The sequence below is a fragment of the Perognathus longimembris genome, chromosome 17 (assembly GCF_023159225.1).
Source record: "Perognathus longimembris pacificus isolate PPM17 chromosome 17, ASM2315922v1, whole genome shotgun sequence".
NCBI lineage: Eukaryota > Metazoa > Chordata > Mammalia > Rodentia > Heteromyidae > Perognathus > Perognathus longimembris.
Genome location: NC_063177.1, coordinates 8,280,498 through 8,305,016, shown reverse-complemented (window position 1 = coordinate 8,305,016; position 24,519 = coordinate 8,280,498). Strand labels below are relative to the sequence as shown.

Sequence of the window (24,519 nt, the reverse complement as noted above, 5' to 3'; positions counted from 1 at the left end):
AAAAAAACAAAACAAAAAAATTAAAAGTGATATCAGCTGTAAGTTTTTGTAGATGGCCTTTGTCAAGCTGGCAAAGTTTCCTTCTATTCCTAGTTTAAGGATATTGGACTTCATGAAATACTTTTTCAACATCTATGGAACACTTTTTAGAATCATGCTTTTTATCCTATTATGATTTTCAAGTGTTCCTGCATTCTTAGAGTCAATCCTATTTGGTCCTAGTATGTGATTCTTTCTACATTTTGAGAATTTTAGCATTTCTCCACCTAAAGAATATTAGTTCTTTTATACTTCATCTTCCTGATCCGTTCTATACCTACATCAGAAAAAATGACACTGCCCCATTCATAAGGAAATGGAAATACCTGGAAAAAATTATATTAGGTGAAGTAAGCCAAACCCAAAGAAAAGTAGGTTGCATGGTTTCCCTCATATGTAAAAACTAGAATAAGTCTATGATATTCTTAACCACAGATCTCAACAACTCAATTGCTTAATACATAGGAACACATATAATGAAACATACCAACATGAACTCCAAGATATGGAACCAAGAGGTTTTTATTATGTACTGTACATAGTTTTGTTTTGGTTTTTGCCAGTCCTGGGGCTTGAACTCAGGGCCTGGACTCTGTCCCTGAGTCTCTCTGTGCTCAAGGCTAGCACTCTACCACTTGAGCCACAGCACCACTTCCAGCTTTTTCTGTTTATATGGTGCTGAAGAATTGAACCTAGGGCTTCATGCATGCTAGGCAAGCACTCTACCACTAAGCACTCTACCCATGTAGTGTTTTTTTAATTTACTTTTTAAAAACATTTTAGTCTTTTTATTTCTTTCATCTCTCTTACTTTTCTGTACCTTATGTCTTGTATATGAGATTATTCCAAGGGAAGTGAAAGGGAATCACAGAAACATGAGGTCAAAGGAGGAACTAATGCAACAATGATAATCACTTAACAATAGGTTGAATGTGAGCCTTACAAGTTGGGGGGAAGGAGAGTAGGGAAGGGGAAGCAAGAGAAAAGGATGGAGTAACATTGTCTAAAGCAAATGTAATCATTACTTTGTTTATGTAACTGTAACATCCCCCCCTCCCCTTCGTCACCTTTTCAATAAAGACACTGGGGGGGGGGGGAATCCTGGGTCTTGAACTCAGGACCTAAGCTTCTTTTTGCTCAAGGCTAGCATTCTACCACTTGAGCCACAATGCCACTTCTGGCTTTTTCCATTTATGTGGTGCTGAAGAATCTAACCCAGGGCTTCATGCATGCTAGGCAAGCAAGCCACTTGACCGCTAAGCCACATTCCCAGCCCCAAGACAAAAAAACATTTTTATTAAGAATATTAGTTCTTTTAGTATTAATAATATAAGTTCATTGGGGGGGTTGGGTATCAGAACAATAACTGCCCTCACAGAAGGGGAGGGGAAGAGAGCGGAGAGGAGAAAAGGAAAAATTACAACTGCCATACAATCCACTCCTAAGTATATAGCTGAAGGAATCAAAGTCAGCATATCATGAAACACTTGCATATTCATTTCTCATGGCGCTATTCATAATTGCCAAGTTAAAGAACCAGTCTAGGTGCCCATTAGTGGATGAATGGATAAAGAAAATTAGGTATGTATACACAATGGAGTTCCGATCATAAAGACTGATATCATAGCCAGATGCTTATGACTCACACCTGTAATCCTAGCTCTCAAGAGGCTGAGATCTGAGCCAAGACCGGAAAGTCTGTGAGAATCCTATCTCCAATTAATCACTAAAAAGCTAGTAAAGCTGTGACTCAAGTAGCAGAGCACTAACCTGAAGCAAAAAGCTCAAGAACAGTGACCAGGCTCTGAGTTCAAACCCCAACACCAACAAACACACACTCACTCTCTCCCATTCACACACACACACACACACACACACACACACACATCTTTGTATTCTGTCTTTGTTTTGGTTTCATCCAGAAAACATTGTTTTTATTTTATTAAACTTAACTGTTATCTTTATTATTTCACTACCTCTTTTGTTATTTTTGTTGTTGTTTGCAGGCCATTTAATTTTCACTCTTTCGGCTTTTTCACTTTTTTCTTTTTTACATTCTTCAATGATGTTTTTTGTCTTAAGCAATAATTGTATAATTGTCTGGTTTGTTTTAGTTTTTAATTTTTTTGTGCAAGTCCTGGGACTTGAACTCAGGTCCTAGGCACTGACCCTGAGCTTTTGTGTTCAAGGCTAGTGCTCTACCACTTGAGCCCACAGCTCTACTTCCAGTTTGTTTGTTTTTGTGGTAGTTAATTGGAGATGAGAGTCTCACCCACTTTCTTGCCCTAGCTGGCTTCAAATCTTGATCCTCAGACCTCAGCCTCCTGAGTAGCTAGGATTACATAGGCGTGAGCCACTGGTATCCAGCTTACTCTGATGCTTTTAGTACCAGATTTATGAACTGCTGTACTTACTATTTTTATATCCTATACGAATATTCCTCTGTTTTACTTTCCTTTTGCAAATGCATACCTTACTAGATATATAGATATAGAGATATAGATCACAACTATATATATGACAAGTGCTCTTATATGCCTAAATATATGTTTTAAAATAACTCAGCTAAGTACAAAATCTTAGGATGGAAATTGTTTTCTTTGCCCTTTTAAGACCTTTTGTAATTGTCATTTGGTAATTGCCACATTTATATAGTATCTTCTATAGGTATGTTTCTTCTCTTTTTTTGTCCTGGGGCTTGGACTCAGGACCTGAGCACTGTCCTAGCTTCTTTTTGCTCAAGGCTAACACTTTACCACTTGAACCACAGTGCCACTTCTGGCTTTTTCTGTTTATGTGGTGCTGAGGAATCGAACCCAGGGCTTCATGCATGCAAGGCAAGCACTCTACCGCTAAGCCATATTCCCAGCCCTCTTCTCTTTTTTTATCTTAATATTCTATATTTCCAGACATTTTAGATATGAAATTACTGTTATTTATGTTACATACTATTTGTAAACTGAGGAATCACATTTTCTCTGATACTTACAAAACTTCATTTATTATCTCCCCAAATATTCTCTACTATATCTCCATTCTTTTAACCTTCTGCCTGGTGCTTCCCATAACAGACTGTCACAGAATGCTCAAGACTAAGGATTTCCAAAACACAAACACCACCACAGTACTAGGTTTTTGTAATGAAATTGGTTAAAACAAGAAAACTAAAGTAGAAAATATTTTTCAGTAGAAAGGTAAAAAAATTTCAGAAAATTCCTAATATTTTCAGTTGAAGTCATCTGAGGAATCGGTATTTAGACAAAAACTGGTAGTAAAGGGAGTAAAGATATAGCAATCTCTCAGCTGGACGCAGTGACTCATATCTGTAATTCCAGCTACTACAGAGGCAGAGGTTAAGAAGACTGCAGTTCAAGGCTAGCCCAGACAAAAAGAACCAGTAGCAACAAAAAAAAAAATGCTGGGGGACTAAGAATATGGCTTGGTGGTAGAGTGCTTGCCTTGCATGCATGAAGCCCTGGGTTCAATTTCTCAGCACCACATAAACAGAAAGGGCTGGAAGTGGTGTTGTGGCTCAAGTGACAGAGCTCTAGCCTTGAGCAAAAAGAAGCCAGGAACAGTGGCTGGCAGAACTCAGAAAAAAAAAAAAATTTAACAATAAAAAAATGCCAGACCCGGGCTGGGGATATGGCCTAGTGGCAAGAGTGCTTGCCTCGTATACATGAGGCTCTGGGTTCAATTCCCCAGCACCACATATACAGAAAACGGCCAGAAGTGGCACTGTGGCTCAAGTGGCAGAGTGCTAGCCTTGAGCAAAAAGAAGCCAGGGACAGTGCTCAGGCCCTGAGTCCAAGCCCCAGGACTGGCCAAAAAAAAAAAATGCCAGACCTAATGGGCTAGGCTGTCATCCCAGCTACACAGGAAGCTGAAAGTGAGAGGATTATGGTCCATGACTGGCCTAGGCAAAAAAAGAAAAAGACCTTACCTGAAAAATAACCAAAATAAACAATAGGGTTGCTCAAATGGTAGCTAGCAAGCATGAATGAGGCTCTGAGTTCAAACCTCAATGTCAGAAGGAAAACAAAGAGCTTCTAGGAATGTCAACTTCAATATGTGTTAGCAATTTTCATTACAGTTTGTATTTATATATTGGCTGTACAGTACTCCAAACAAATACCACTATTAAAACAGTGAGGGCTAAAAGTATGTTCCAAGTGCTGGAGTACTTGCCTAAGAGCAAATTCCTAAGTTTAATTCCCAATGCTGCCTAAAACTCAAAAACAGAAACAAATCAGTAGGGCAAAACCAAACAGTAAGCTTTCAGGATTACCTTGACCTACTTTATTGAAAGATAAAGACTGCTGAGCACATCAAAACCACATCACATACTGTATACACCTGTGCAATCATCAACGAGTAGCTGTAGACTTTATGTAAGTACAGTAACATAAACTGATGTTTAGAGGAAATCTTTTTTATTATCACGTAGGTGAGGAGTCGACAGAAACTAAGTAAGTAGCACTGACATCACAAAGCATGCATTACCTTTATTAATGCCACCCAAAGTTCTTAAAAAGATCATATAATTCTATACTTGTATAAAAAGATACCTCAACTACTGTCTTTGACCAGCTTAAGTTTATTGAGAACTTCATATAATAAAGATACAACAATAGAGCAGACTGATACCATGGGATCTAGACGTCTAAAGTAGTTTTACCATACTAAGTATGATTTTTGTTTGTTTGCTTTTTGTGCCAGTCCTGGGATCTGTTTCTGAGCTTTTGCACTCAACACCAGCACTCTGGCCCTTGAGGCAAAGTTCCACTTCTGGCTTTTTTGGTGGTAAGTGGAGATAAGAATCTCACAGACTGGGCTGGGGATATGGCCTAGTGGCAAGAGCGCTTGTCTCGTATACATGAGGCCCTGGGTTCGATTCCCCAGCACCACATATACAGAAAACGGCCAGAAGTGGCACTGTAGCTCAAGTGGCAGAGTGGTAGCCTTGAGCAGAAGAAGCCAGGGACAGTGCTCAGGCCCTGAGTCCAAGGCCCAGGACTGGCCCAAAAAAAAAAAAAAAAAAAATCTCACAGACTTTCCTGTCTGGGCTGGCTTCAAAGGGAAATCCTCAGATCTCAGCCTCCTGAGTAGCTAGAATTACAGGTATGAGTCACCAGCACCTGGCAAACTAAGTATGTTTTGTTAACCTATATTATAAGCTATAGAATTTAGAAATACAAAACTACAATTGGTGATACATATCAGAAAGGAAAAATTTTGTGGGTTTTTTTTTTCAAAATTTTAGAGAAAAGATAACTCTTTTAAGTTCAAGAAAAACTGGAAAACCTAATGATTTTATTTCTGGATAGAGAAACACAGGAAACAAATCAAATAGGCTTTGGACAAGATTAACTTCAATTTACTGAATAAGTAAAATACGAGGAGAAAAAAAAGAGCTATAGAGAGGATGATACAGCTATGGAAGTCCCAGTATAGGCATAAAGGCGGGGGAAAGTCATGACATTAACTAATATCATATTGGGTTTGAACTTACCATTACAGTAAACACTACCACCAACATCTTATACATGTACACTGAATGTCAAATATGTCATAATCTGACAAAAATGTACTACTGCAAATAGTTTAAGGTGGTGCCTTATCAATCCATGATGGAAACAAATTTTAAAAGGGAGACAGCTGCTTGTTGGAGGAGCACTTGCCTAATGTGTACATGGCCCTGGACTCTAGAGGATTATAGAAACCATATCCACATCATTCTAGGCCCAATACCCAAAATGTAAACATCTCCATGAACCTTCTAAGTAGGTCCCACTCATATTCACTCATGTATTTGCCTTATATGCTTCAATTAAAAAAAAGTTTTAGCAAAGATTTTAATAAAATGTAATCAAAGTATGCTTGCCTTTTTAATAGCTTATAAAACAATTATTCTACATCTGATTTCCATACCTTCAAGAACCACTGAACATTCCTCCTTCTGTCTACTCAGCATCTAAGTACAATTTCTGCTTCACAGTAAGAACTAAACCTTTGTTGAATTAATTCCATCAGTGGTTGGGAATATAGCCTAGTGGCAAGAGTGCTTGCCTCGTAAACATGAAGCCCTGACCTGAGTTCAATTCCCCAGCACCACATATATAGGAAATGGCCAGAAGTGGCGCTGTGGCTCAAGTGGCAGAGTGCTAGCCTTGAGCAAAAAGAAGTGCTCAGTCCCTGAGTCTAAGGCCCACAACTGTCAAAAAAAAAAAAAAAAAAAAGGATAGAACTAATTCCATCAAATGTCAGTTTTAATGTAACATGGCTAAATCTACTATTAGAATATCATTAATCCTGGTTTGCTCAGGACTGTATCTCCAGTGTTAAGAGCACTTTTTAAAAGCCTCATGTCTTAAGAACTGTGTAGTATACTATAATTAACCATCATTACTTAATTAAGGTGAAAACAAAGGGAGAAATCAAAGTAATGTATTTTGAACTAGTTTTTCAATTCCATTGATAACTCTAGCTTCTAAATAGTATTCTGCTACTATACATTATAAAAACACACAAAATCAAGGTTTATTCAATGATAAAATTTTAAGGCAGTTTTAGCATGGAGGTTAGGGAGCAACTTCAAACTTACCCTCTTTAGCCAAATACAGTTCCTTAAATTTTGCTCGTTTTTGATTAAATTCTTGCTCAAGCTGCTGCTGTGCACGTAAAAATTCTGCATTAATTTTTTCCAATTCTGCTACTCGTTGTTGAAGAGATACTGAAAAAAATAATACTAGTTAGAATTTTGTTTATAAATTAAGTTACAAAAATAAGGTTAACCAAAATATTCTAAAAATTCCAATCTATTCTAGTAAATTCTAAGTTAAAAAAAAAAAAAGCAAGATGCTTCTATCAACAATAATACACATGGGGCTGGGGATATGGCCTAGTGGCGAGAGAGCTTGCCTCGTATACATGAGGCCCTGGGGTTCGATTCCCCAGCACCACATATACAGAAAACGGCCAGAAGTGGTGCTGTGGCTCAAGTGGCAGAGTGCTAGCCTTGAGCAAAAAGGAAGCCAGGGACAGTGCTCAGGCCCTGAGTCCAAGGCCCAGGCCTGGCCGAAAAAAAAAAAAAAAAAGAATAATACACATTCTTGGGCTTGTCCACGTGGCTACTGTATATGTTCTTGATACATTGTATATTGTAAATATGTCTACCTGACCTAGAGAAGGGAAAGAAAAACAGGGTGTAAGATATCACAAGAAATGTACACACTGCCCTGCTATGTAACTGTACCCTTTTTGCACAACACCTTGTCAAAAATATTTGTGTTCAATTAATAAATAAATTAAATTTAAAAAAAAAGAATAATACACAAGCTGGGGCTGGGAATATGGCCTGGTGGTATAGTGCTTGCCTTGCATACAAGAAGCCCTGGGTTAAATTCCTCAGCACCACATATACAGAAAAAGTCAGAAGTGGTGCTGTGGCTCAAGTGGTAGAGTGTTAGTCTTGAGCAAAAAGAAGCCACGGACAGTGCTCAGGTCCTGAGTTCAAGCCTGAGAACTGGGGAAAAAAAAACGAATAATATACAAGACACGTCATGTATAGTATAGTACAATCACATATATACAAAGAATCTTATAAAGGCCAAATTCAAAAATTGGTGCTTCTGTAAGTTTTTTTGTGTGCAAAATGTCAACCCATTTTTAGAATTGGTAAATATGGAATTATTTAAGTTATTTATCTCATAAAACTACCCACTGACAATATTGCTTTTCTGTTTCTCTCAAGTGTTATGAGTAAAGTCTAATGGGTTCCCTAATTATGGCAGCCACATCAATTGGAACTACTCTTCCAGTTTTAAAATCACCCAATCACCCATCAAAATGAAATCACAACCAAACAGAAAGGACACAGAACTGAAGATTCTGTGTGAAATCTCAAATACTGATTATTTAGTTTTCAGATTAATTTGGCCACAGTTCATTAAATGACACCTATCAGAGGCTATCTTTATTGAAGCACAAACCCTAGCCCTTTGCTCTAGAAGAAATTCAGCCTTGATGCCAGAAGCACAGAGTCCAGACAGTAGGAGCTCCATGGACCCCAGGGGGAGCTCGGACCGCCCAAGACAGATGGCACCAAGGGACCAGAGGTTCAGGACCGCATGGCCGGGATCAGCGGAGGAACCGGGCAGTGCAGAAGGGGAGAGCTGGGGCCACCACCACCACCAAACGACCAATCGCCACACCCAAGCACCCCACCCCCGAAGGGCCAACAGCAGCATGGGACACACACATAATCCAGGACCAGTAAGTTCCCCCATTGCCCCCCCCCAAACGGGAGACCAGCTCTCAGAGACCCAAAACCTACAAAGAAGCTAGAGCTCCCTCCCTCCCCCTCCCTACCCTGAGGGAACAAAGGAGCAGCACCAAGGCATCCCCCCCAAAGCCCCAACAGAGGAGCCAGAACCTGGCCGCACTTGCCCCTCCCCTTCCCAGGCAGGGGCCCAGGGACTGGTAGGCTTTGGAAGCCCCACCTGAGGCGCCTGGCCCTTGCAGACTTTTTCAACAGTCACAGGCTCCCTGGCGTGCAACACCAGCCCAGCAGGGACACCTGGGCCCAAACACACACACCCCTCACAGCGGAGGCGCAGAGTCTGTGGGCACCCGTGCCCAGACACTTGATCCTGCTGGGGCCCATGCATATCGCCCCCCACAGCAAACTCGCGAGAGGGCACAACCACTCTCCAACAAATCGGGGCAACACGTCCCCAAAGGAAGCACTAGAGTGCACACGCACGTGCACCCGAGGGCCAGCGTGGGCCAGCGTGCTAGCCCCCCAGCAGGAGGATCTCCTGCCCAAACCTCCGCGGGAACGCACAAGCTGGCAAGCTGCAACACCCGCTCTGATAGGCGCACTTCGCACAGGTGGGCAGGGCCCCCCAGCAGCAGCGCCCACTCTGATAGGCGCACTCCACACAAGTGGGCAGGCCCCCCCCCACAATGGCAGCAACCGCTCTGATAGGTGCACACCACACTGGAGGGCAGAGCCCCCCAGTGACAGCACCCACTCAGGGGGGCGTGCCGCCTCTCAGCGCCAAATCTCAATCTGAGACCTGAGCTCCTCTGACCAAGGTACCGAGTGGAAAAAAGAACCAAAGAAGAGAAAAGCCTCCATGCCACGCTGAATCAGCGACCCGCAAACCCATACCAGGGGCACACTAGGGTCAGCACAACACAGCGGCAAGTCACTATGCTGCAGAGAAAGACACAGAACCTACCAACCCCCAAGCACAGGGAGGGTGACCGCCCCAGCAACAACCGAGACGGTCACGCTCACCCATTGGGCAGTAAGGTTCAACAGCCAAACTCAAACCCAGAGCCAGGACACAAACAAGTCTCCCACTGACGGACCAGCAGGAACCAGCACAAAGCCAACTCAAGGAAGCCACATACAGATCTCCAGAGGCGCAAATCACAAAGAAATATTACAAATTACATCAAAGGGCAAGCCAACTCACCAGCTCCAAAAAGCAGTACGACCGAAGAAGAGATGGAGAATAAAAAAACAACTCAGGCTATGATAGCATAAATAATGGAAAGCCTCAGGAACGAATTCAGAAAACAATTCCAGGAGTTTAGAATGGAAGTCTCGAAGGACCTTCAGGAAATCAAGCAAGAAATGGAAGCAAAAATGGATACAGTGCAAACCTCTGTTAAAGAAGACTTTAACATCCTGAGAAGCAAAATGCATGAAAAAATAGATTTAAAATACAACTCTTGGGCTGGGGATATAGCCTAGTGGCAAGAGTGCCTGCCTCGGATACACGAGGCCCTAGGTTCGATTCCCCAGCACCACATATACAGAAAACGGCCAGAAGCGGCGCTGTGGCTCAAGTGGCAGAGTGCTAGCCTTGAGCGGGAAGAAGCCAGGGACAGTGCTCAGGCCCTGAGTCCAAGGCCCAGGACTGGCCAAAAAAAAAAAAAATACAACTCTTTAAAGAAAGAAATTTCCACAATCAGAGCTGATCTGGCAACCATAAATAGCTCCATGACATCCATAAACTCCACACTTGAATCCACAGCACAAAGAATTGACCATATTGAATCCCGAATCCCTCTCTTGGACGACGATGCAGCCGATAAGGACCAGAAAATTACCACACTCCAAGAAACGGTAAAGCTCCAGGGCAGACTAATCCAGGAGCTAGTGGACAAAGACAAGAGACATAATCTGCGCATAACTGGAATAGAAGAAGGAGCCGAATATCAGAGCAGTGTGCTTCAACATATTTTCAGTAAAATTATTGCAGAAAACTTCCCCAATCTCACAAGGGACCTCACCCAGGTAACTGAAGCCTATAGGACGCCTGGCAGACCAGACTCTAGAAAATCCTCGCCCAGGCATATAATAATCAAGACTGCAGATCTGAAGAATAAAGAGCAAATTCTGAATGCAGCCAAAGTGAAGAAAGAGTTTTATTACAACGGGAAAAGGATCCGAATAACAGCAGACCTCTCCACACAAACCTACCACGCACGAAGAGAGTGGAAGAACACAATCCAAGTCCTACAGGCCAACAATTGCCAACCCAAAAAAAGATATCCAGCGAAGCTACAATTCATATTCGAGGGAAAAACCAGATCTTTCCATAGCAAAGAGGATCTAAAGGAGTATGTGACTAAAAAAATAGCTTTACAGCGAATTCTAAGAGGGGAACCCCACCCAACAGAAATCACACAGGACACACAGACAGAAACAGAAACTATAATAGCCAGAGCCCAACAGAAAGAGCAGCTCATTAAAGACAGGAAAAAGAGAGAGAGAGATAGAGAGAGAGAGAGGAAAAACAGCTTAACAGGAAAATGGAAGGGGGAAAAACACCCTTATCCTTGATCTCTTTGAATATAAACGGTTTAAACTCTCCAATAAAGAGGAGCAGACTGGCAGAGTGGATCTGCAAACAAAAAGTTGCCATCTGTTGTCTACAAGAGACCCATCTTACAGCAAGGGATAAAAACACGCTCCGAATGAAAGGATGGAGCAAGATCTTCCAAGCAAATGAACCTACCAAAACGGCAGGAGTAGCCATCCTGATCTCAGACAAGCTGGACTTCTCATTAAAATCAACTCAAAAAGACAAAGAAGGACACTACATTTTAATATGAGGAAAAATCCAGAATCAAGACATCACGGTGATAAATGTATATTCACCGAACAAAAGAGGCCCTACATATGTCAACAAATTCTCACAGAACTACAGAACAAGATAGACCCAAACACAATCATAGTGGGTGACTTTAATACCCCACTCTCTCCAAGAGACAGATCCAACACCCAGAGGATTAGCAAGGGAGCTGAGGACCTAAGTAACACCATATCCCAAATGGATCTGACAGATCTATACAGAATCTTTCACCCTACAGAGACCCAATATACCTTCTTCTCAGCACCCCATGGATCATACGCCAAAACAGACCATGTCATAGCCCACACAAAGAACCTCAGCAAATACAAAAGTATTGATGTCATCCCATGTATTATATCTGACCACAGTGGAATAAAGGTAACCCTCACTAACAGTGGTTACCACAGAGGCTATACACACTCTTGGAGGCTAAACTCCTCACTGTTATCTAACACTGGGCCACAGACCAAATCAAGGATGAAATTAATGAATTCATAAGCCACAACGACAATGAAAATACAACACTAAGAAACCTATGGGATACAGCTAAGGCAGTACTTAGGGGCAAGATCATTGCCCTCAGCACTCACATTAAAAGAATGGAAGCAGAGCAGGTGAATAACCTCACGATGAAACTAAAACAACTGGAGAAACAAGAAATGACCGAATCTAAAACGACTAGGAGGGGAGAGATCACAAAGATTAAAGAAGAGATAAATCTGATTGAAAATAGAAAGACCATTCAACAAATAAATAAGACTAAAAGCTGGTTCTTTGAGAAAATAAATAAAATTGACAGACCCCTCGCAAGACTTACAAAAGAAAGAAGACACTCACATACGTAAAATCAGGGACTCCACCAGAAAAATTACAACAAATACACACGATATTCAAACAAACATAAGGAACTATTTCCAGAACCTCTACTCAGGAAAAAACATTAATTTTACAGAAATGGATCAATTCTTAGAGAAGTATAAACTTACCAGACTGAACCAAGAAGAAATAAATCAACTAAATAAACCAATCACTTACAGCGAGATACAGGGGGTAATCAAGAGCCTCCCAACAAAGAAAAGCCCAGGCCCAGATAGCTTCACCAACGAATTCTATAAAACCTTTAGTGAGGAGCTAATACCAATACTCCTCAAACTTTTCTGTGAAATAGAAACAGAGGGAGAAATCCCAAACTCATTCTATGAAGCTAATATTATACTCATCCCCAAACCAGGCAAAGACCCAACAAAAAAAGAGAACTACAGACCAATATCACTAATGAACACAGACGCAAAGCTCCTCAATAAAATATTAGCTAACAGAATCCAGAAACTGATCAAGAAAATTATACATCATGACCAAGTAGGCTTCATCCCACAGTCACAAGGATGGTCCAACATCCGTAAATCAATCAATGTAATTTACCACATCAACAGAGCTAAAATCAAGAATCACACTGTTATCTCAGTCGATGCCCAAAAGGCATTTGACAAAATACAACATCCATACTTATTAAAAGCTCTGGAGAGAACAGGAATAGATGGAACATTCCTCAAAACAATAAAAGCCATATACAACAGACCAACTGCTAATATCGTATTAAATGGGGAGAAACTAAAATCATTCCCCCTAAACTCAGGAACAAGACAAGGATGCCCACTCTCCCCACTTCTTTTCAACATAGTGCTGGAATACCTAGCCATAGCAATAAGGCAAGAGGAAGACATCAAAGGGATCCACATCGGCAAGGAAGAAATCAAACTATCCCTATTCGCAGATGACATGATCTTATATCTGAAGGACCCAAAAAACTCAGTACCCAAACTCCTACACCTAATAAACCACTTTGACAAAGTAGCAGGATACAAAATCAATCCACAAAAGTCAGCGGCTTTTCTGTACACCAGCAAGGTACAAGCAGAAAAGGATATTATGGAAATAATTCCATTTACAGTAGCCAAAAAAAAGAATAAAGTACCTAGGGATCAACCTAACCAAGGACGTGACGGACCTATTTAATGAGAAATAGAAAAATCTAATAAGGGAAATCAAAGAAGACACAAGTAGATGGAAAGACCTCCCATGCTCATGGGTAGGCAGAATCAATATAGTGAAAATGGCCATATTGCCCAAAATGTTATACAAATTCAATGCAATCCCCATCAAAATCCCAGCTACATTCTTCACTGAAATAGAGAAAGCAACCCATAAATTCATATGGAACAGTAAAAGACCTAGAATAGCCAAAGCAATTCTAGGCAAAAAAAAGCAGTGCAGGAAGTATCACAATACCAGACTTCAAGCTCTACTACAGGGCTATCATAACAAAAACAGCCTGGTATTGGCATAAAAACAGGCCTGAAGACCAATGGATTAGAATTGAAGATCCAGAAATAAAACTGCACTTTTACAGACAGATGAATTCGACAAAGGAGCTAAAGACATACAATGGAATAAACAGAGCCTCTTCAACTACTGGTGCTGGGAAAACTGGGCAGCCATATGCAGAAAACTCAAAGTAGACCCAAGCCTATCACCATGTACCAAGATCAACTCAAAATGGATCAAGGACCTCAACATCAGACCTGAATCCTTGAAACTACTGAAGGGCAGAGTAGGAAAGACGCTAGAACTTAGAGGCACAGGAAGGAACCTCCTGAATAGAGTCCCAGGGGCACAACAGATAGGGGAGTGACTCGACAAATGGGACTACTACAAATTAAAAAGTTTCTGCACAGCTAAGGACATAGCCACCAAACTAGAAATTCAGCCAACCATATGGGAAAGGATCTTTACCAGCACAGCAATAGACAAAGGCCTAATATCTGTCATCTACAGAGAACTCAAAAAACTAAGCCCCTCCAAGCCCAGTAAACCAATTAGGAAATGGGAAAAGGAGCTAAAGAGAGACTTCACAAGAAAAGAGATAAAAATGGCAAAGAAACATATGAGGAAATGTTCAACATCCCTGGCAGTAAAAGAAATGCAAATAAAAACCCTGAGATACCACCTCACCCCAGTTAGAATGGCCTATACTCTGAACTCAGGCAACAACAAATGCTGGAGGGGGTGCGGGGAAAGAGGAACCCTTCTCCATTGTTGGTGGCAGTGCAAATTAATACAACCACTTTGGAGAACAGTATGGAGGTTCCTCAAAAGGCTCAACATAGACCTACCCTATGACCCAGCCATACCACTCCTAGGCATCTATCCTGAACAACAGGTCCCAAGATATCAAAAAGACATCTGCACTTCCATGTTTATTGCTGCACAATTCACAATAGCCAAAATATGGAAACAACCCAGATGCTCCTCCACAGATGAATGGATCCAAAAAATATGGTACCTATACACAATGGAATACTACATAGCAATTAGGAATGGTGAAATATTAGTATTCGCAGGGAAATGGTCAGAACTCGAGCAAATAATGCTGAGTGAGACAAGCCTAGAACACAGAAAACAAAGGGGCATGATCTCCCTGATATATGACTGTTAAGGTGGGGGGAGGGGGAGACAGTAGAAACCAGGTCTGTGAAACCAAAAGCTTCTTGTCAAATGGTATTTCCCACAGGTTTGGGTCAGCGACCCAACAGTATGTAACTAAAACCAAACAACTACTCAACATATAAAGGTCAAAAATTGACCTCTCAGTAGATCACAATAGCTCAAAAGCTATGTATGTGCGTTCATATAAGACTACTGTTGACATACTTTCTATTGTCGACAATATATTTAAAGCCCTAGGCGAATTTCCTTTGGCATAGGCCACGTGGCTACTGTATATGTTCTTGGTACATTGTGTATTGTATATATGTCTATCTGACCTAGAGAAGAGAAAGAAAAACAGGGTGTAAGATATCACAAGAAATGTACACACTGCCCTACTATGTAACTGTACCCCTTTTGCACAACACCTTGTCAAAAAAAATTTGTTTAATTAATAAATTATAAAAAAAAAGAAATCCAGCCTTAAGGATATGATCATAATCTACCTATGAATTATCTGTACTAATCAGTCACTAATTACCTAGGCAAGTAGAGATGCCAGTTCCCTAGTATAAAACATCTTAGACGATGATGTGCCCATAATTTTAACCAAGATCTGAGATCACTTTTAAAATTCATACCCTCCCCCATAAACCATTGCTCAACTTAATATGGTTGACTTTACAGACTATTAGGAAGAAGACTAGAAAAATGTACCAATGGTTAGAATTAAGGCTTATTAATTTCTTCCATTTGCTTTTGGAAGTATCCTGAAATGTGTACATACTCCTTTAACAACAAATGATAAACTAAACACCATATTCATTTGCATCCTATCTCCAGACTATCAATTTAATAATTTTAGTGAAATGCATAGCTACTTCAATTTAATAATTTTAGTGAAATGCATGTGAGTTCCATTTCATTAATGGTAAGAAGTCATTTGGAGGGACAAATATCTATATAGTCTTTCAGTCAAAGCAATGGCACCTCATCATTTGAAGACTTAATAAAAAGGCAGTTGAATATATTAGAAATGAGATATGTACAGCTATCTCACTGCCAGTTAAAATCAGAAGGAAATTTAGTCAGGCATGGTGGTAAATACCTCTAATCCCAGTACTCAAGAACAGAAGCAGGAGAATCATGAGTTCAAAGCCAGCCCAGGCAGGAAAGTCCATGAGATTCTTATCTCTAATTAACCACCAGATAACCAGAAGTAGCACTATAGCTCAAGTGGTAGAGCACTAGCCTTGAGCTGAAGGGCTCAGGGACAGTGTCCAGGCCCAGAATTCAAGCCCCATGACCGGCCAAAAAGAAAGAAAGAAAGGAGTGAGGGGGAGAGGGAAATAGGATGCTTAGGATTAAAATACATTATATGTTACCAGCACAACTATGCTCATCACAGCACAATTTGCCTCTTCTAAAATATGGAATCAACCCAGATGCCCCTCAGTAGATGAATGGATAAAGAAAATGTGGTACATATACACAATGGAATTCTATGCTTCCATCAGAAAGAATGTGACATTGCGCATTTGTAAGGAAATGGAAAGACTTGGAAAAAAATCATATAAAGTGAAGTGAGCCAGTCTCAAAGAAACATAGACTATAGTTTCCCTCACTGGTAATAATTAGTACATTTCTAAAATAGCACTAGCAGAAGATCACAATAGCTCAATAGCTAGTACATATGAACACACAAGATGATGCTAAGCAAAATGAAGTCCAAGTTATGGAAATAAGTGGTTTATCATTGTTTTTGTTATTTTCAATGTACCATGTGAAATTTTGCCTTTTTGTCTTTCTTCCCTATGGTTTTACCCCTGATGTCACAGTAACTGATTTTGGTGCCCTGGGTATTGTTTATCAGAATGAGGGAAGGGAAGGGGAATATCAAAATGGAGAGACAAAGGGTAAAAGGTGAACCAATGAAACAGCAATACTTACAAGACAATATGCTATAAATCAACTGTACAACTCATGGTGGGGAGGGACTTAGGGAGGGAGAAGGTGAGAAAAAAATGAGGGAGGAAGTAACAAGTTTGATAAGTACTCACTGCCTTATGTATGAAACTCTAACCACTCAGTACATCACTTTGACAATAAATTAATTTAAAAAATAAAATATATTATGTGCATGTTTGGAAATGTAATGAAATCCTTACTCTGTATAATTAAGAAATAATTTAATCATAAAAAACAAAAATCACAAATACAAGATGTCTTGTGAGCTCTATTTCTGCTGGCATTTTTATTGGGATTTTTTGTTGTTGTTTTGTTTTGGGTTTTATTTGCCAGTCCTGGGGCTTGAACTCAGGGCCTGAGCACTGTCCTTGGCTTCTTTTTTTGCTCGAGGCTGGCACTCTACCACTTGAGCCACAGTGCCACTTCCGGCTTTTTTCTATATATGTGGTGCTGAGGAATCAAACCCAGGGCTTCATGTATACAAGGTGAGCACTTTACCACTAGGCCATATTCCAGCCCCCTTTATTGTTAAACTTGAATTGTTAAATAAATTAAATAGCTCTTCTACCAATACTCATATTACTGGTATGCTATATTACTGGTATTACTTACATTACTGGTACCTATTTATTACTATAAAAGGGAGTACTCTAAGGAATCACAAAAGGAGACAGCCACTCCACAATGCCTATGCACTGCAAAGCATCTTATTGTTGGCTGGGGATATAGTTCAGTTTGCAGTGTTTGCTAAACATGCATAAAGCCAGGGGTTCAATCCCCAGAGCAGAAAGTTAAAAAAAAAAAAAAAAGCTATAGAGTATAAAAACGTGCCTATCAAATCTCAAATAGATAAGAATAAAAAAAAAACCTCTGTTCTTACTTTTCCCTAACAACTGCATCATCCCCATCTTCCCCTTAGCTCTTACCAAAACACATACATGCACAAACAAAATGCTTATGCCACTCAATATTATATTTCTATTTATAATGAGCTAATGAATCAACCAAAACAAAAATGAAAACTTTAAAACTGAAGCCTTGCTCTGACCCACTTTCAGACCCAGTCCACACTTAAGTCTCACTGGCTCTATTTTTTTCTTGTGTGTGTGTGCCATTCCTGGGGCTTCAACTCAGGGCCAAGTTGCTGTCTCTGAGCTTTTACCACTCAAGGCTAGCACTCTACAATTTGAACCACAGCTCTACTTCTGGCTATTTGGTGACTAACTAGAGATAAAAGTCTCACAGACTTTCCTTTTGGCGCTGGCTTCAAACAGTGATCCTTAGATGTCAGCCTCCTGAGTAGCTAGGATATAGGCATGTGCCACTGGCACCCAGCTTTATTTTTTTTAGCGAGATGATAAAGTATTGTGAGACAGAGTCCAGGCTAACATCCCACTCACTATGTAGCCCAGACTGGCATCAACCTCATATCCTCTTCTCAAGTACTTCAAACACACTACAATTTTACAATACAGAAAGAAAACATTAAATGCCTTGATTGTTATAGCTAGAAAAATCAACTATCATAAGTAGACAGCAGGAATGTTTACAGACATACTGCAAAACATCAGCAATCACAAATCAATCAAACTAAAAATAGTTCATCATAAAAATGCTGTATTGTTCTAACATGATTAATAGTGCACAATGATTAATGACTCAAGTAAAATTATTCAGTGTGTCAGTTAGAAAATTTGATAAATGTTAGCTATTGATTAAAATATAGGAATGCTTGCTGTTGTTACTAAAATAGCAGTATTTAATAAATAAGGATCAGAGTAATCAAATGACTTTGTATAGAACCACAAAGACCAGAACACACACCCCCAACCTTGTCATTCTAAATTCTATATTTAGACCACAACTCATACTTTTTCTACTACCACAAATCTTCATAGCATCTTGGACAAATTAATTAGTGTTAATGACTGCCTTCAACAATACTCAACCTTTTAAATTTAGCAGCTAAGAGTTTTAGTGTGCCAGTCTTCATAAAAATTTCACAAATTCCATATACTGTTATCTTCATTTGAATAATGAGAAAAGGAAGTCATTTAACAGCTACTTTTTTGTTTGTGTGTGTGTGCCAGAACTAGCTTTTTTTTACTCAAGGATAGCACTCTACCATTTGAACAACAGGTCCACTTCTGGCTTTTTTGGTGGTTAATTGGAGATAAAGAGTCTTAAAGACTTTCCTGCCAGGTCTGGCTTTAAAACCAAGATCTTCAGAGTTCAGTCTCCTGAGTAGCTAGGATTGCAGGTGTGAGCCATGGATACCCCACAACTAAGTGCTACTTTTAATACTTGACCTTCACTAGGAAAATTACTTTATCACTTACACAAAACTCTGAATTAAGTAATAGCAATACAAAAAAGAAAAAAATCATAAAGAGGAATCCAGCAATTCTTCAGTATTTGTTTTCCCAAAGTTGGTAGGGTTTGCCACTTTTTGTTGAGACAAGCCCACAGTGGCCTCAAATTCTCTATCTTTCTGCCTTCAATTTCCAAATGCTGAGACACACAGGCTTGCACTACCACACCTAGCTTCATTTTCCCAAATGTCAATATGAATTTTTAAATGCAGTAACTTTAAAATATACTCTTCTAACAAAAAAAAAAACCTAAGTTTATGAAAACATAAAAGTTGTCTAATTTTAGTACTACCAAAATCTTTTTCTTTCAATTTTTTTCAAGATCTGGGGCTGGGGACATGGCCTAGTGGCTAGAGTGCTTGCCTCCTATACATGAAGCCCTGGGTTCGATTCCCCAGCACCACATATACAGAAAACGGCCAGAAGTGGCGCTGTGGCTCAAGTGGCAGAGTGCTAGCCTTGAGCAAAAAAAGAAGCCAGGGACCGGGCTCAGGCCCTGAGTCCAAGCCCCAGGACTGGCAAAAAAAAAAAAAAAAAAATTTTTTTTCAAGATCTAAGAAAATGCCTATTTCAAGCAACAGAACATAACTCCAGTAGGAAAAGAGAATCTGAACAACTGCTGAAACTTAGCAGTGTTAACTTTTGTGTTACTAGATTCCGAAATGAAACCTTTGCCAGGCATTGTAGTATAATACCAACTACTCAGGAAGCTGAGACTGAAGGATTACTTCAGCCCAGGAGTCCAAGGCCAGCCATGGAGAAAGACTGTCTCAAAAAAAAAAACAACAAAAAAAAAACCTCACACCATATTAAAATATACATCAAAGCAGGGCACCTGTAATTGTTGCTACTCAGGAGGCTGAGATCTGAGGATTAGGGTTTGAAGCCAGCCTGGACAGAAAAGACTGTGAGACTCTTATTTCCAATTATTCACAAAAACCTGGAAGTAGTGCTATAGCTCAAGTGATACAGTGCTAGCCTTGAGCCTTTAAAGGAGCTTAGGAACAGCACCCAGGAGAAACAGCAAAAAGAAAAGTCAAAATGGAGTCCTATATTGAAATATAAGAGATTTAAAAAAGCTTTCTATAAGAAATTAAAGTTTTGGGGGCTGGGAATGTGGCTTAGCAGTAGAGTGCCTGCCTAGCATGCATGAAGCCCTGGATTCAATTTCTCAGTACCACATAAACAGAAAAGGCCAGAAGTGGTGCACCACATAAACAGAAAAGGCCAGAAATGGTGCTGTGGCTCAAATGGTAGTGCTAGCCTTGAACAAAAGAAGCTCAGAGACAATGTCCAGGTCCTGAGTTCAAGCCCCAGAGCTGGCAAAAAAGAAAAAGAAGAGGAAATAAAATTTTAATTATGAACTTGGATATGCAAATTTATAGACAAGATACATAGAGCATAAAATATAAAAGAAAAAATAAATTGGATTTCATCAAAAGTGCTTTCGCTCTTCAAAAGCAAAACAAAAAAAAGATACATAAGCATATATATACTAATACTGAAAATACTCTGTACTTTAATGAAATGATGGCTACACTAGTCCTTCTGTACACTTTGTCTCATCCATAGCAGATTGTCAGGTGAATGGCAACCTGCATTTCCATCCCAACTCCTCTCTGGCTGTATAACTCGTCAGTCTACAACCTGCTCAACTGTGATACTGAAAACCTCAAATGACCACATAGCAGCAAAATAGTTTAATCCATCTGTATTCAGATCCTTGTCCCCGCCATTTAACAGATTGATTTTAGGTAACTCAACCTTGCTACACCACAGTTTCCATATGTGTAAAGTTGAGGACAGTGCTCTTTCATGTACATTCATTCATTGAACTAGTTATCCTTCAAAAAAACACAAAACCAGTAACTTGTAGTTCGACCCAGGCATCTCTTTAGGGACATCAGATAGCGCATCATGTCTGCTTCTTTTTAAGTCAAGCACAGTAATAAATAGAAAGCTCAACAAGGATTTGGTAACTTTTTTTTAAAAAAAGGAAATTAAAAGTAGGAGACTAGGAACAAGTTATCTGTAAATATATATATATATGGGATTTTTTTAATAATTTAAATTTTTTTGTGTGCTGGTTCTGGAGCCTGAATTCAGGGTCTAGTGCTCTTGCTTGGATTTTCTGCTCAAGGCTAGCACTCTACCACTGCACCACATCTCTACTTGTGGAGGTTTTTGGTTTTGTTTTGTTTTTTGAGGTAAGAATCTCATGGACTTCTCTGCCCTGGATAACATCAAACTTCAATCCTCAGATCTCAGCATCCTAAAACATTTGGTATTACAGACATGAGCCACAAGTGCCCAGCTATTTCATTTTTTTGAGACAAAGTCTTATGTTATCTAGGCTGACCTTGAACTCCTGGCCTCAAGCAATTCTCCTGCTTCAGTCTTCTGTGAAACTGGGACCACAGGCATGTGCATCAGCAAACAATTAAAAGAAAAGATAAAATATTTCACCATTCTTTACCAGAGAAAATATATAATGTCAAATAGGCACATAAAAATGTTTGAGGATACATTTGAAAAAACAAACTAAATCCACAATGAGATGCCATTACATGTACATTCCTTAGCAGGGCTATAATTAAATGATGGATAATACCACATGTTGGGAAGACTGATGAGGTTAATGCAAAATGGGGCACTTTGGAAAACAGGCATGCACCTATACAACCTCTCAATTTTGCCAATAAAAAACTTATTTCCACACTCAGATTTATACCCAAATGCTCACAGAGGCTTTATTTGCTGCAAATGCTGAAAATAACCCAAATGCCCACTCTAAGTGGACAAATATGGATGTATCCAATACAATAGAACATTATTCAGCAATTATAGCATAGCTAAATCTCAAAAGCTATATGATGATTCCACTTACATCAAATTCTAGAAAAGCAAAGCTAGAGTGGCAAACAGAAGATATGCACATCTCTGAAATTGTGGGCAGGGGATTAAGGAGAAATGGACAGGAACGTAAAAGTTGCAGGGAATAAAAGTTCCAGACACATTAGGGTGGATGGTAGCAGAATCTAATGTTTGTGAGAAACCATGAATCTGTAAGATTAAAATAGGTTAATTCTAATGTACCGAATTCCTTTTCTAAGTACTACTAAGTTTGAACTGTGGTTCTCATATTTGCTGGGTCAGATACTATAACTACTCAGTCACACTCCCAGCACTTTTTGCTTTATTTTTCAGCTACCTCCAGCCTTTGCCTGGAGCCAGTCTGAAAACTGCAACACCTCCCACATAGCTAAACTTAAAAAGTGGAACACTATGCCTAGCATGTTTGTTGAGATGGAGGTCTCACTTTTGGCTGGGCTGTCCTCAAACTGCAATCTTTCTGATCTTTGCCTCCTTTGTGGCTGGGATTAACAGGCTGGAGCCACAACGCTCACCCTGAAAACTGTTTCTTAATCAGCCTAATAGCAATCACAGAGGCATAGGCCTGTAATCCCAGAAGTTAGCAAGAGATTTCAAGTTCAAGGTCAGCCTGGGCTATGTACTGAAACTGTATTTTTAAAAATTACAAGAATAATTTAGAGCTTTGTAATAAGAATCTCTTAATCAGGCCAATTTTATTATTCACATAGTAATTCTGATAGTACTTTTTAACCACTCTCCAAATTCTTTAAGTACCTAAATACAGTTCCTTACTAGAATACATACTCAGTGAAATAGGAACCTTTTATGTATGCTCATTACTACATTTCTAACTAGAACTACAGGGGCCAGTGCAGGAGTTCAATAAACATTTGCTAATTTCAAACAAAATTCAAACTGGGATAACTACAACTCACTACATGTCTACAATCCCAGCACTCAGGAGGCAGAGAAAAAATAATCACAAGTTCAAGGCAAGCCCAGGGTACATAAAGTTCCAAGGTCTTGTCTCAAAACATAAATAAGTAAGTAAAATTAATCAAATTCCTCATATTCACAGTCCTTTAGTGAATAGAAATTATTTATCTCTCTATGCTTGTGTTGTAGAAAGGCTATACCATGGCTACAAATTCTATAACTGGAAGTACTCATCAAAAATGTAATCCTAGTTTATACAGGAGACTGAGTTCTAAGGATTGAGGTTCAAAGCCATAGACAGAAACTTTCATAAGGTTCTTATTTCCAATTAACCACCAAAAAGCTGAACTAAAGGTGTGGCTCAAGTGGTAGAGTGCCAACCTTGAGCAAAAAAGCTAAAGGGAAGAGTCCTGGTCCAAGTTCAAGGCTCAGAACCAGCACACATACACACAAAAGTATCAAACAAATAAAACATAAAGGTTTATTTTATTTTAAGAACTGGTGGATTATTACGAGTTTTTTTAGAAATAGCAAGCTGACATGTAAAGAGGGACTGGAAGTTAGATAAATTAACTGAATGGGTAAATTAACTGAATGCCTAAGAAAGGAAGAACCAACAAGTAAAAGTTTCAAGGAGAGAATATTAACTCCTAAGCTATTTTAAAAATGGATAATAGAATAAACTAAAAATTAAGTATTACCATTTTTAATCAGGTATTCATGAGAGGCAGGACAGGGTAACTGTTGAGAAAACAGGCTCCAGAATTAAATAGGAATTTAAATCCCAGCTCTACCACTTCCAGGCTGGTTCCACTGCTCTTACCTATAGAACTGGAAAGGATTATTAACCCCATCCTCCAAGATTTTAGTGAAGCTTAAATAATCACACATAGCTCCAAAGCCAGGTATAGTGGTAGTCAGCTGTGATCCTAGCAATTAAGGCTAAAGCTGGAAAACACAGCTTGCCTACACAGCAAGACTCTGTCTCAAAAAACAAACAAAAAAAACCTAATAGTAATAATAGTAAGAATAACAATCCAAATATACTTATAATTACAGAATGAGGGAAGCAATTTTATACAATCACTCAACATTTTTTCAAAACAATGCATAAACCAGAAATTCTCTGATATTAACTATTGTTACACAGCTAACAAATAAATGGCAGAGCTGCCTAAATCCAAGGCATACATGTATTTCTCTGTGACTGTAGGTGTGATATAACTGGAACTGAATAGAGAAAAATCATATAACATAGGAATAAGAGTTATATATAAACAAGTCTAAACCATCTCCTGGAATTATCCCTATTTTTAAGGTAGCCACACAATTCATTTATACACTGAAATACAAATTAACTTAGTTATAAATTGTTAGCATATTTTCCTCTACTAATTATTAATATGTTAGTGTAGAGGAAAGTAAAATAGATTTTCCTCTACATTAAGAACAGCATACTATTAGGTTTGGGGCTTTACGTTTTACATATAAAATTATATTAGAATGATACAGCATTCTAAAGCATTTTAATGGTGGTCAACTGCTGGTTTTGATCACCAAGGGATATATGGCAATATCTGAAGACATTTTTTGTTTCACAAGAAAAGTACCTGGCTTCTAGTGGGTACATTCCACAGATACCACAAAACATCTTAAAGTGTACTTAATAGCCCCCACAATAAAGAGTTATC

At 39.3% G+C, this 24,519-nt stretch overlaps 1 protein-coding gene across 3 annotated transcripts in view; it reads right to left on the bottom strand.

Moving 5' to 3' along the window:
- The window catches only part of Rabep1 (rabaptin, RAB GTPase binding effector protein 1), a 107,906-nt gene that overhangs the window by 65,610 nt on the left and 17,777 nt on the right, over window positions 1-24,519 (bottom strand). For all 3 annotated transcript variants that reach the window (XM_048366248.1, XM_048366250.1, XM_048366249.1), the window contains exon 2: window positions 6,644-6,772. In XM_048366248.1, the coding sequence (XP_048222205.1) occupies window positions 6,644-6,772 (129 nt within the window). The remainder of the gene's footprint in view (window positions 1-6,643; window positions 6,773-24,519) is intronic.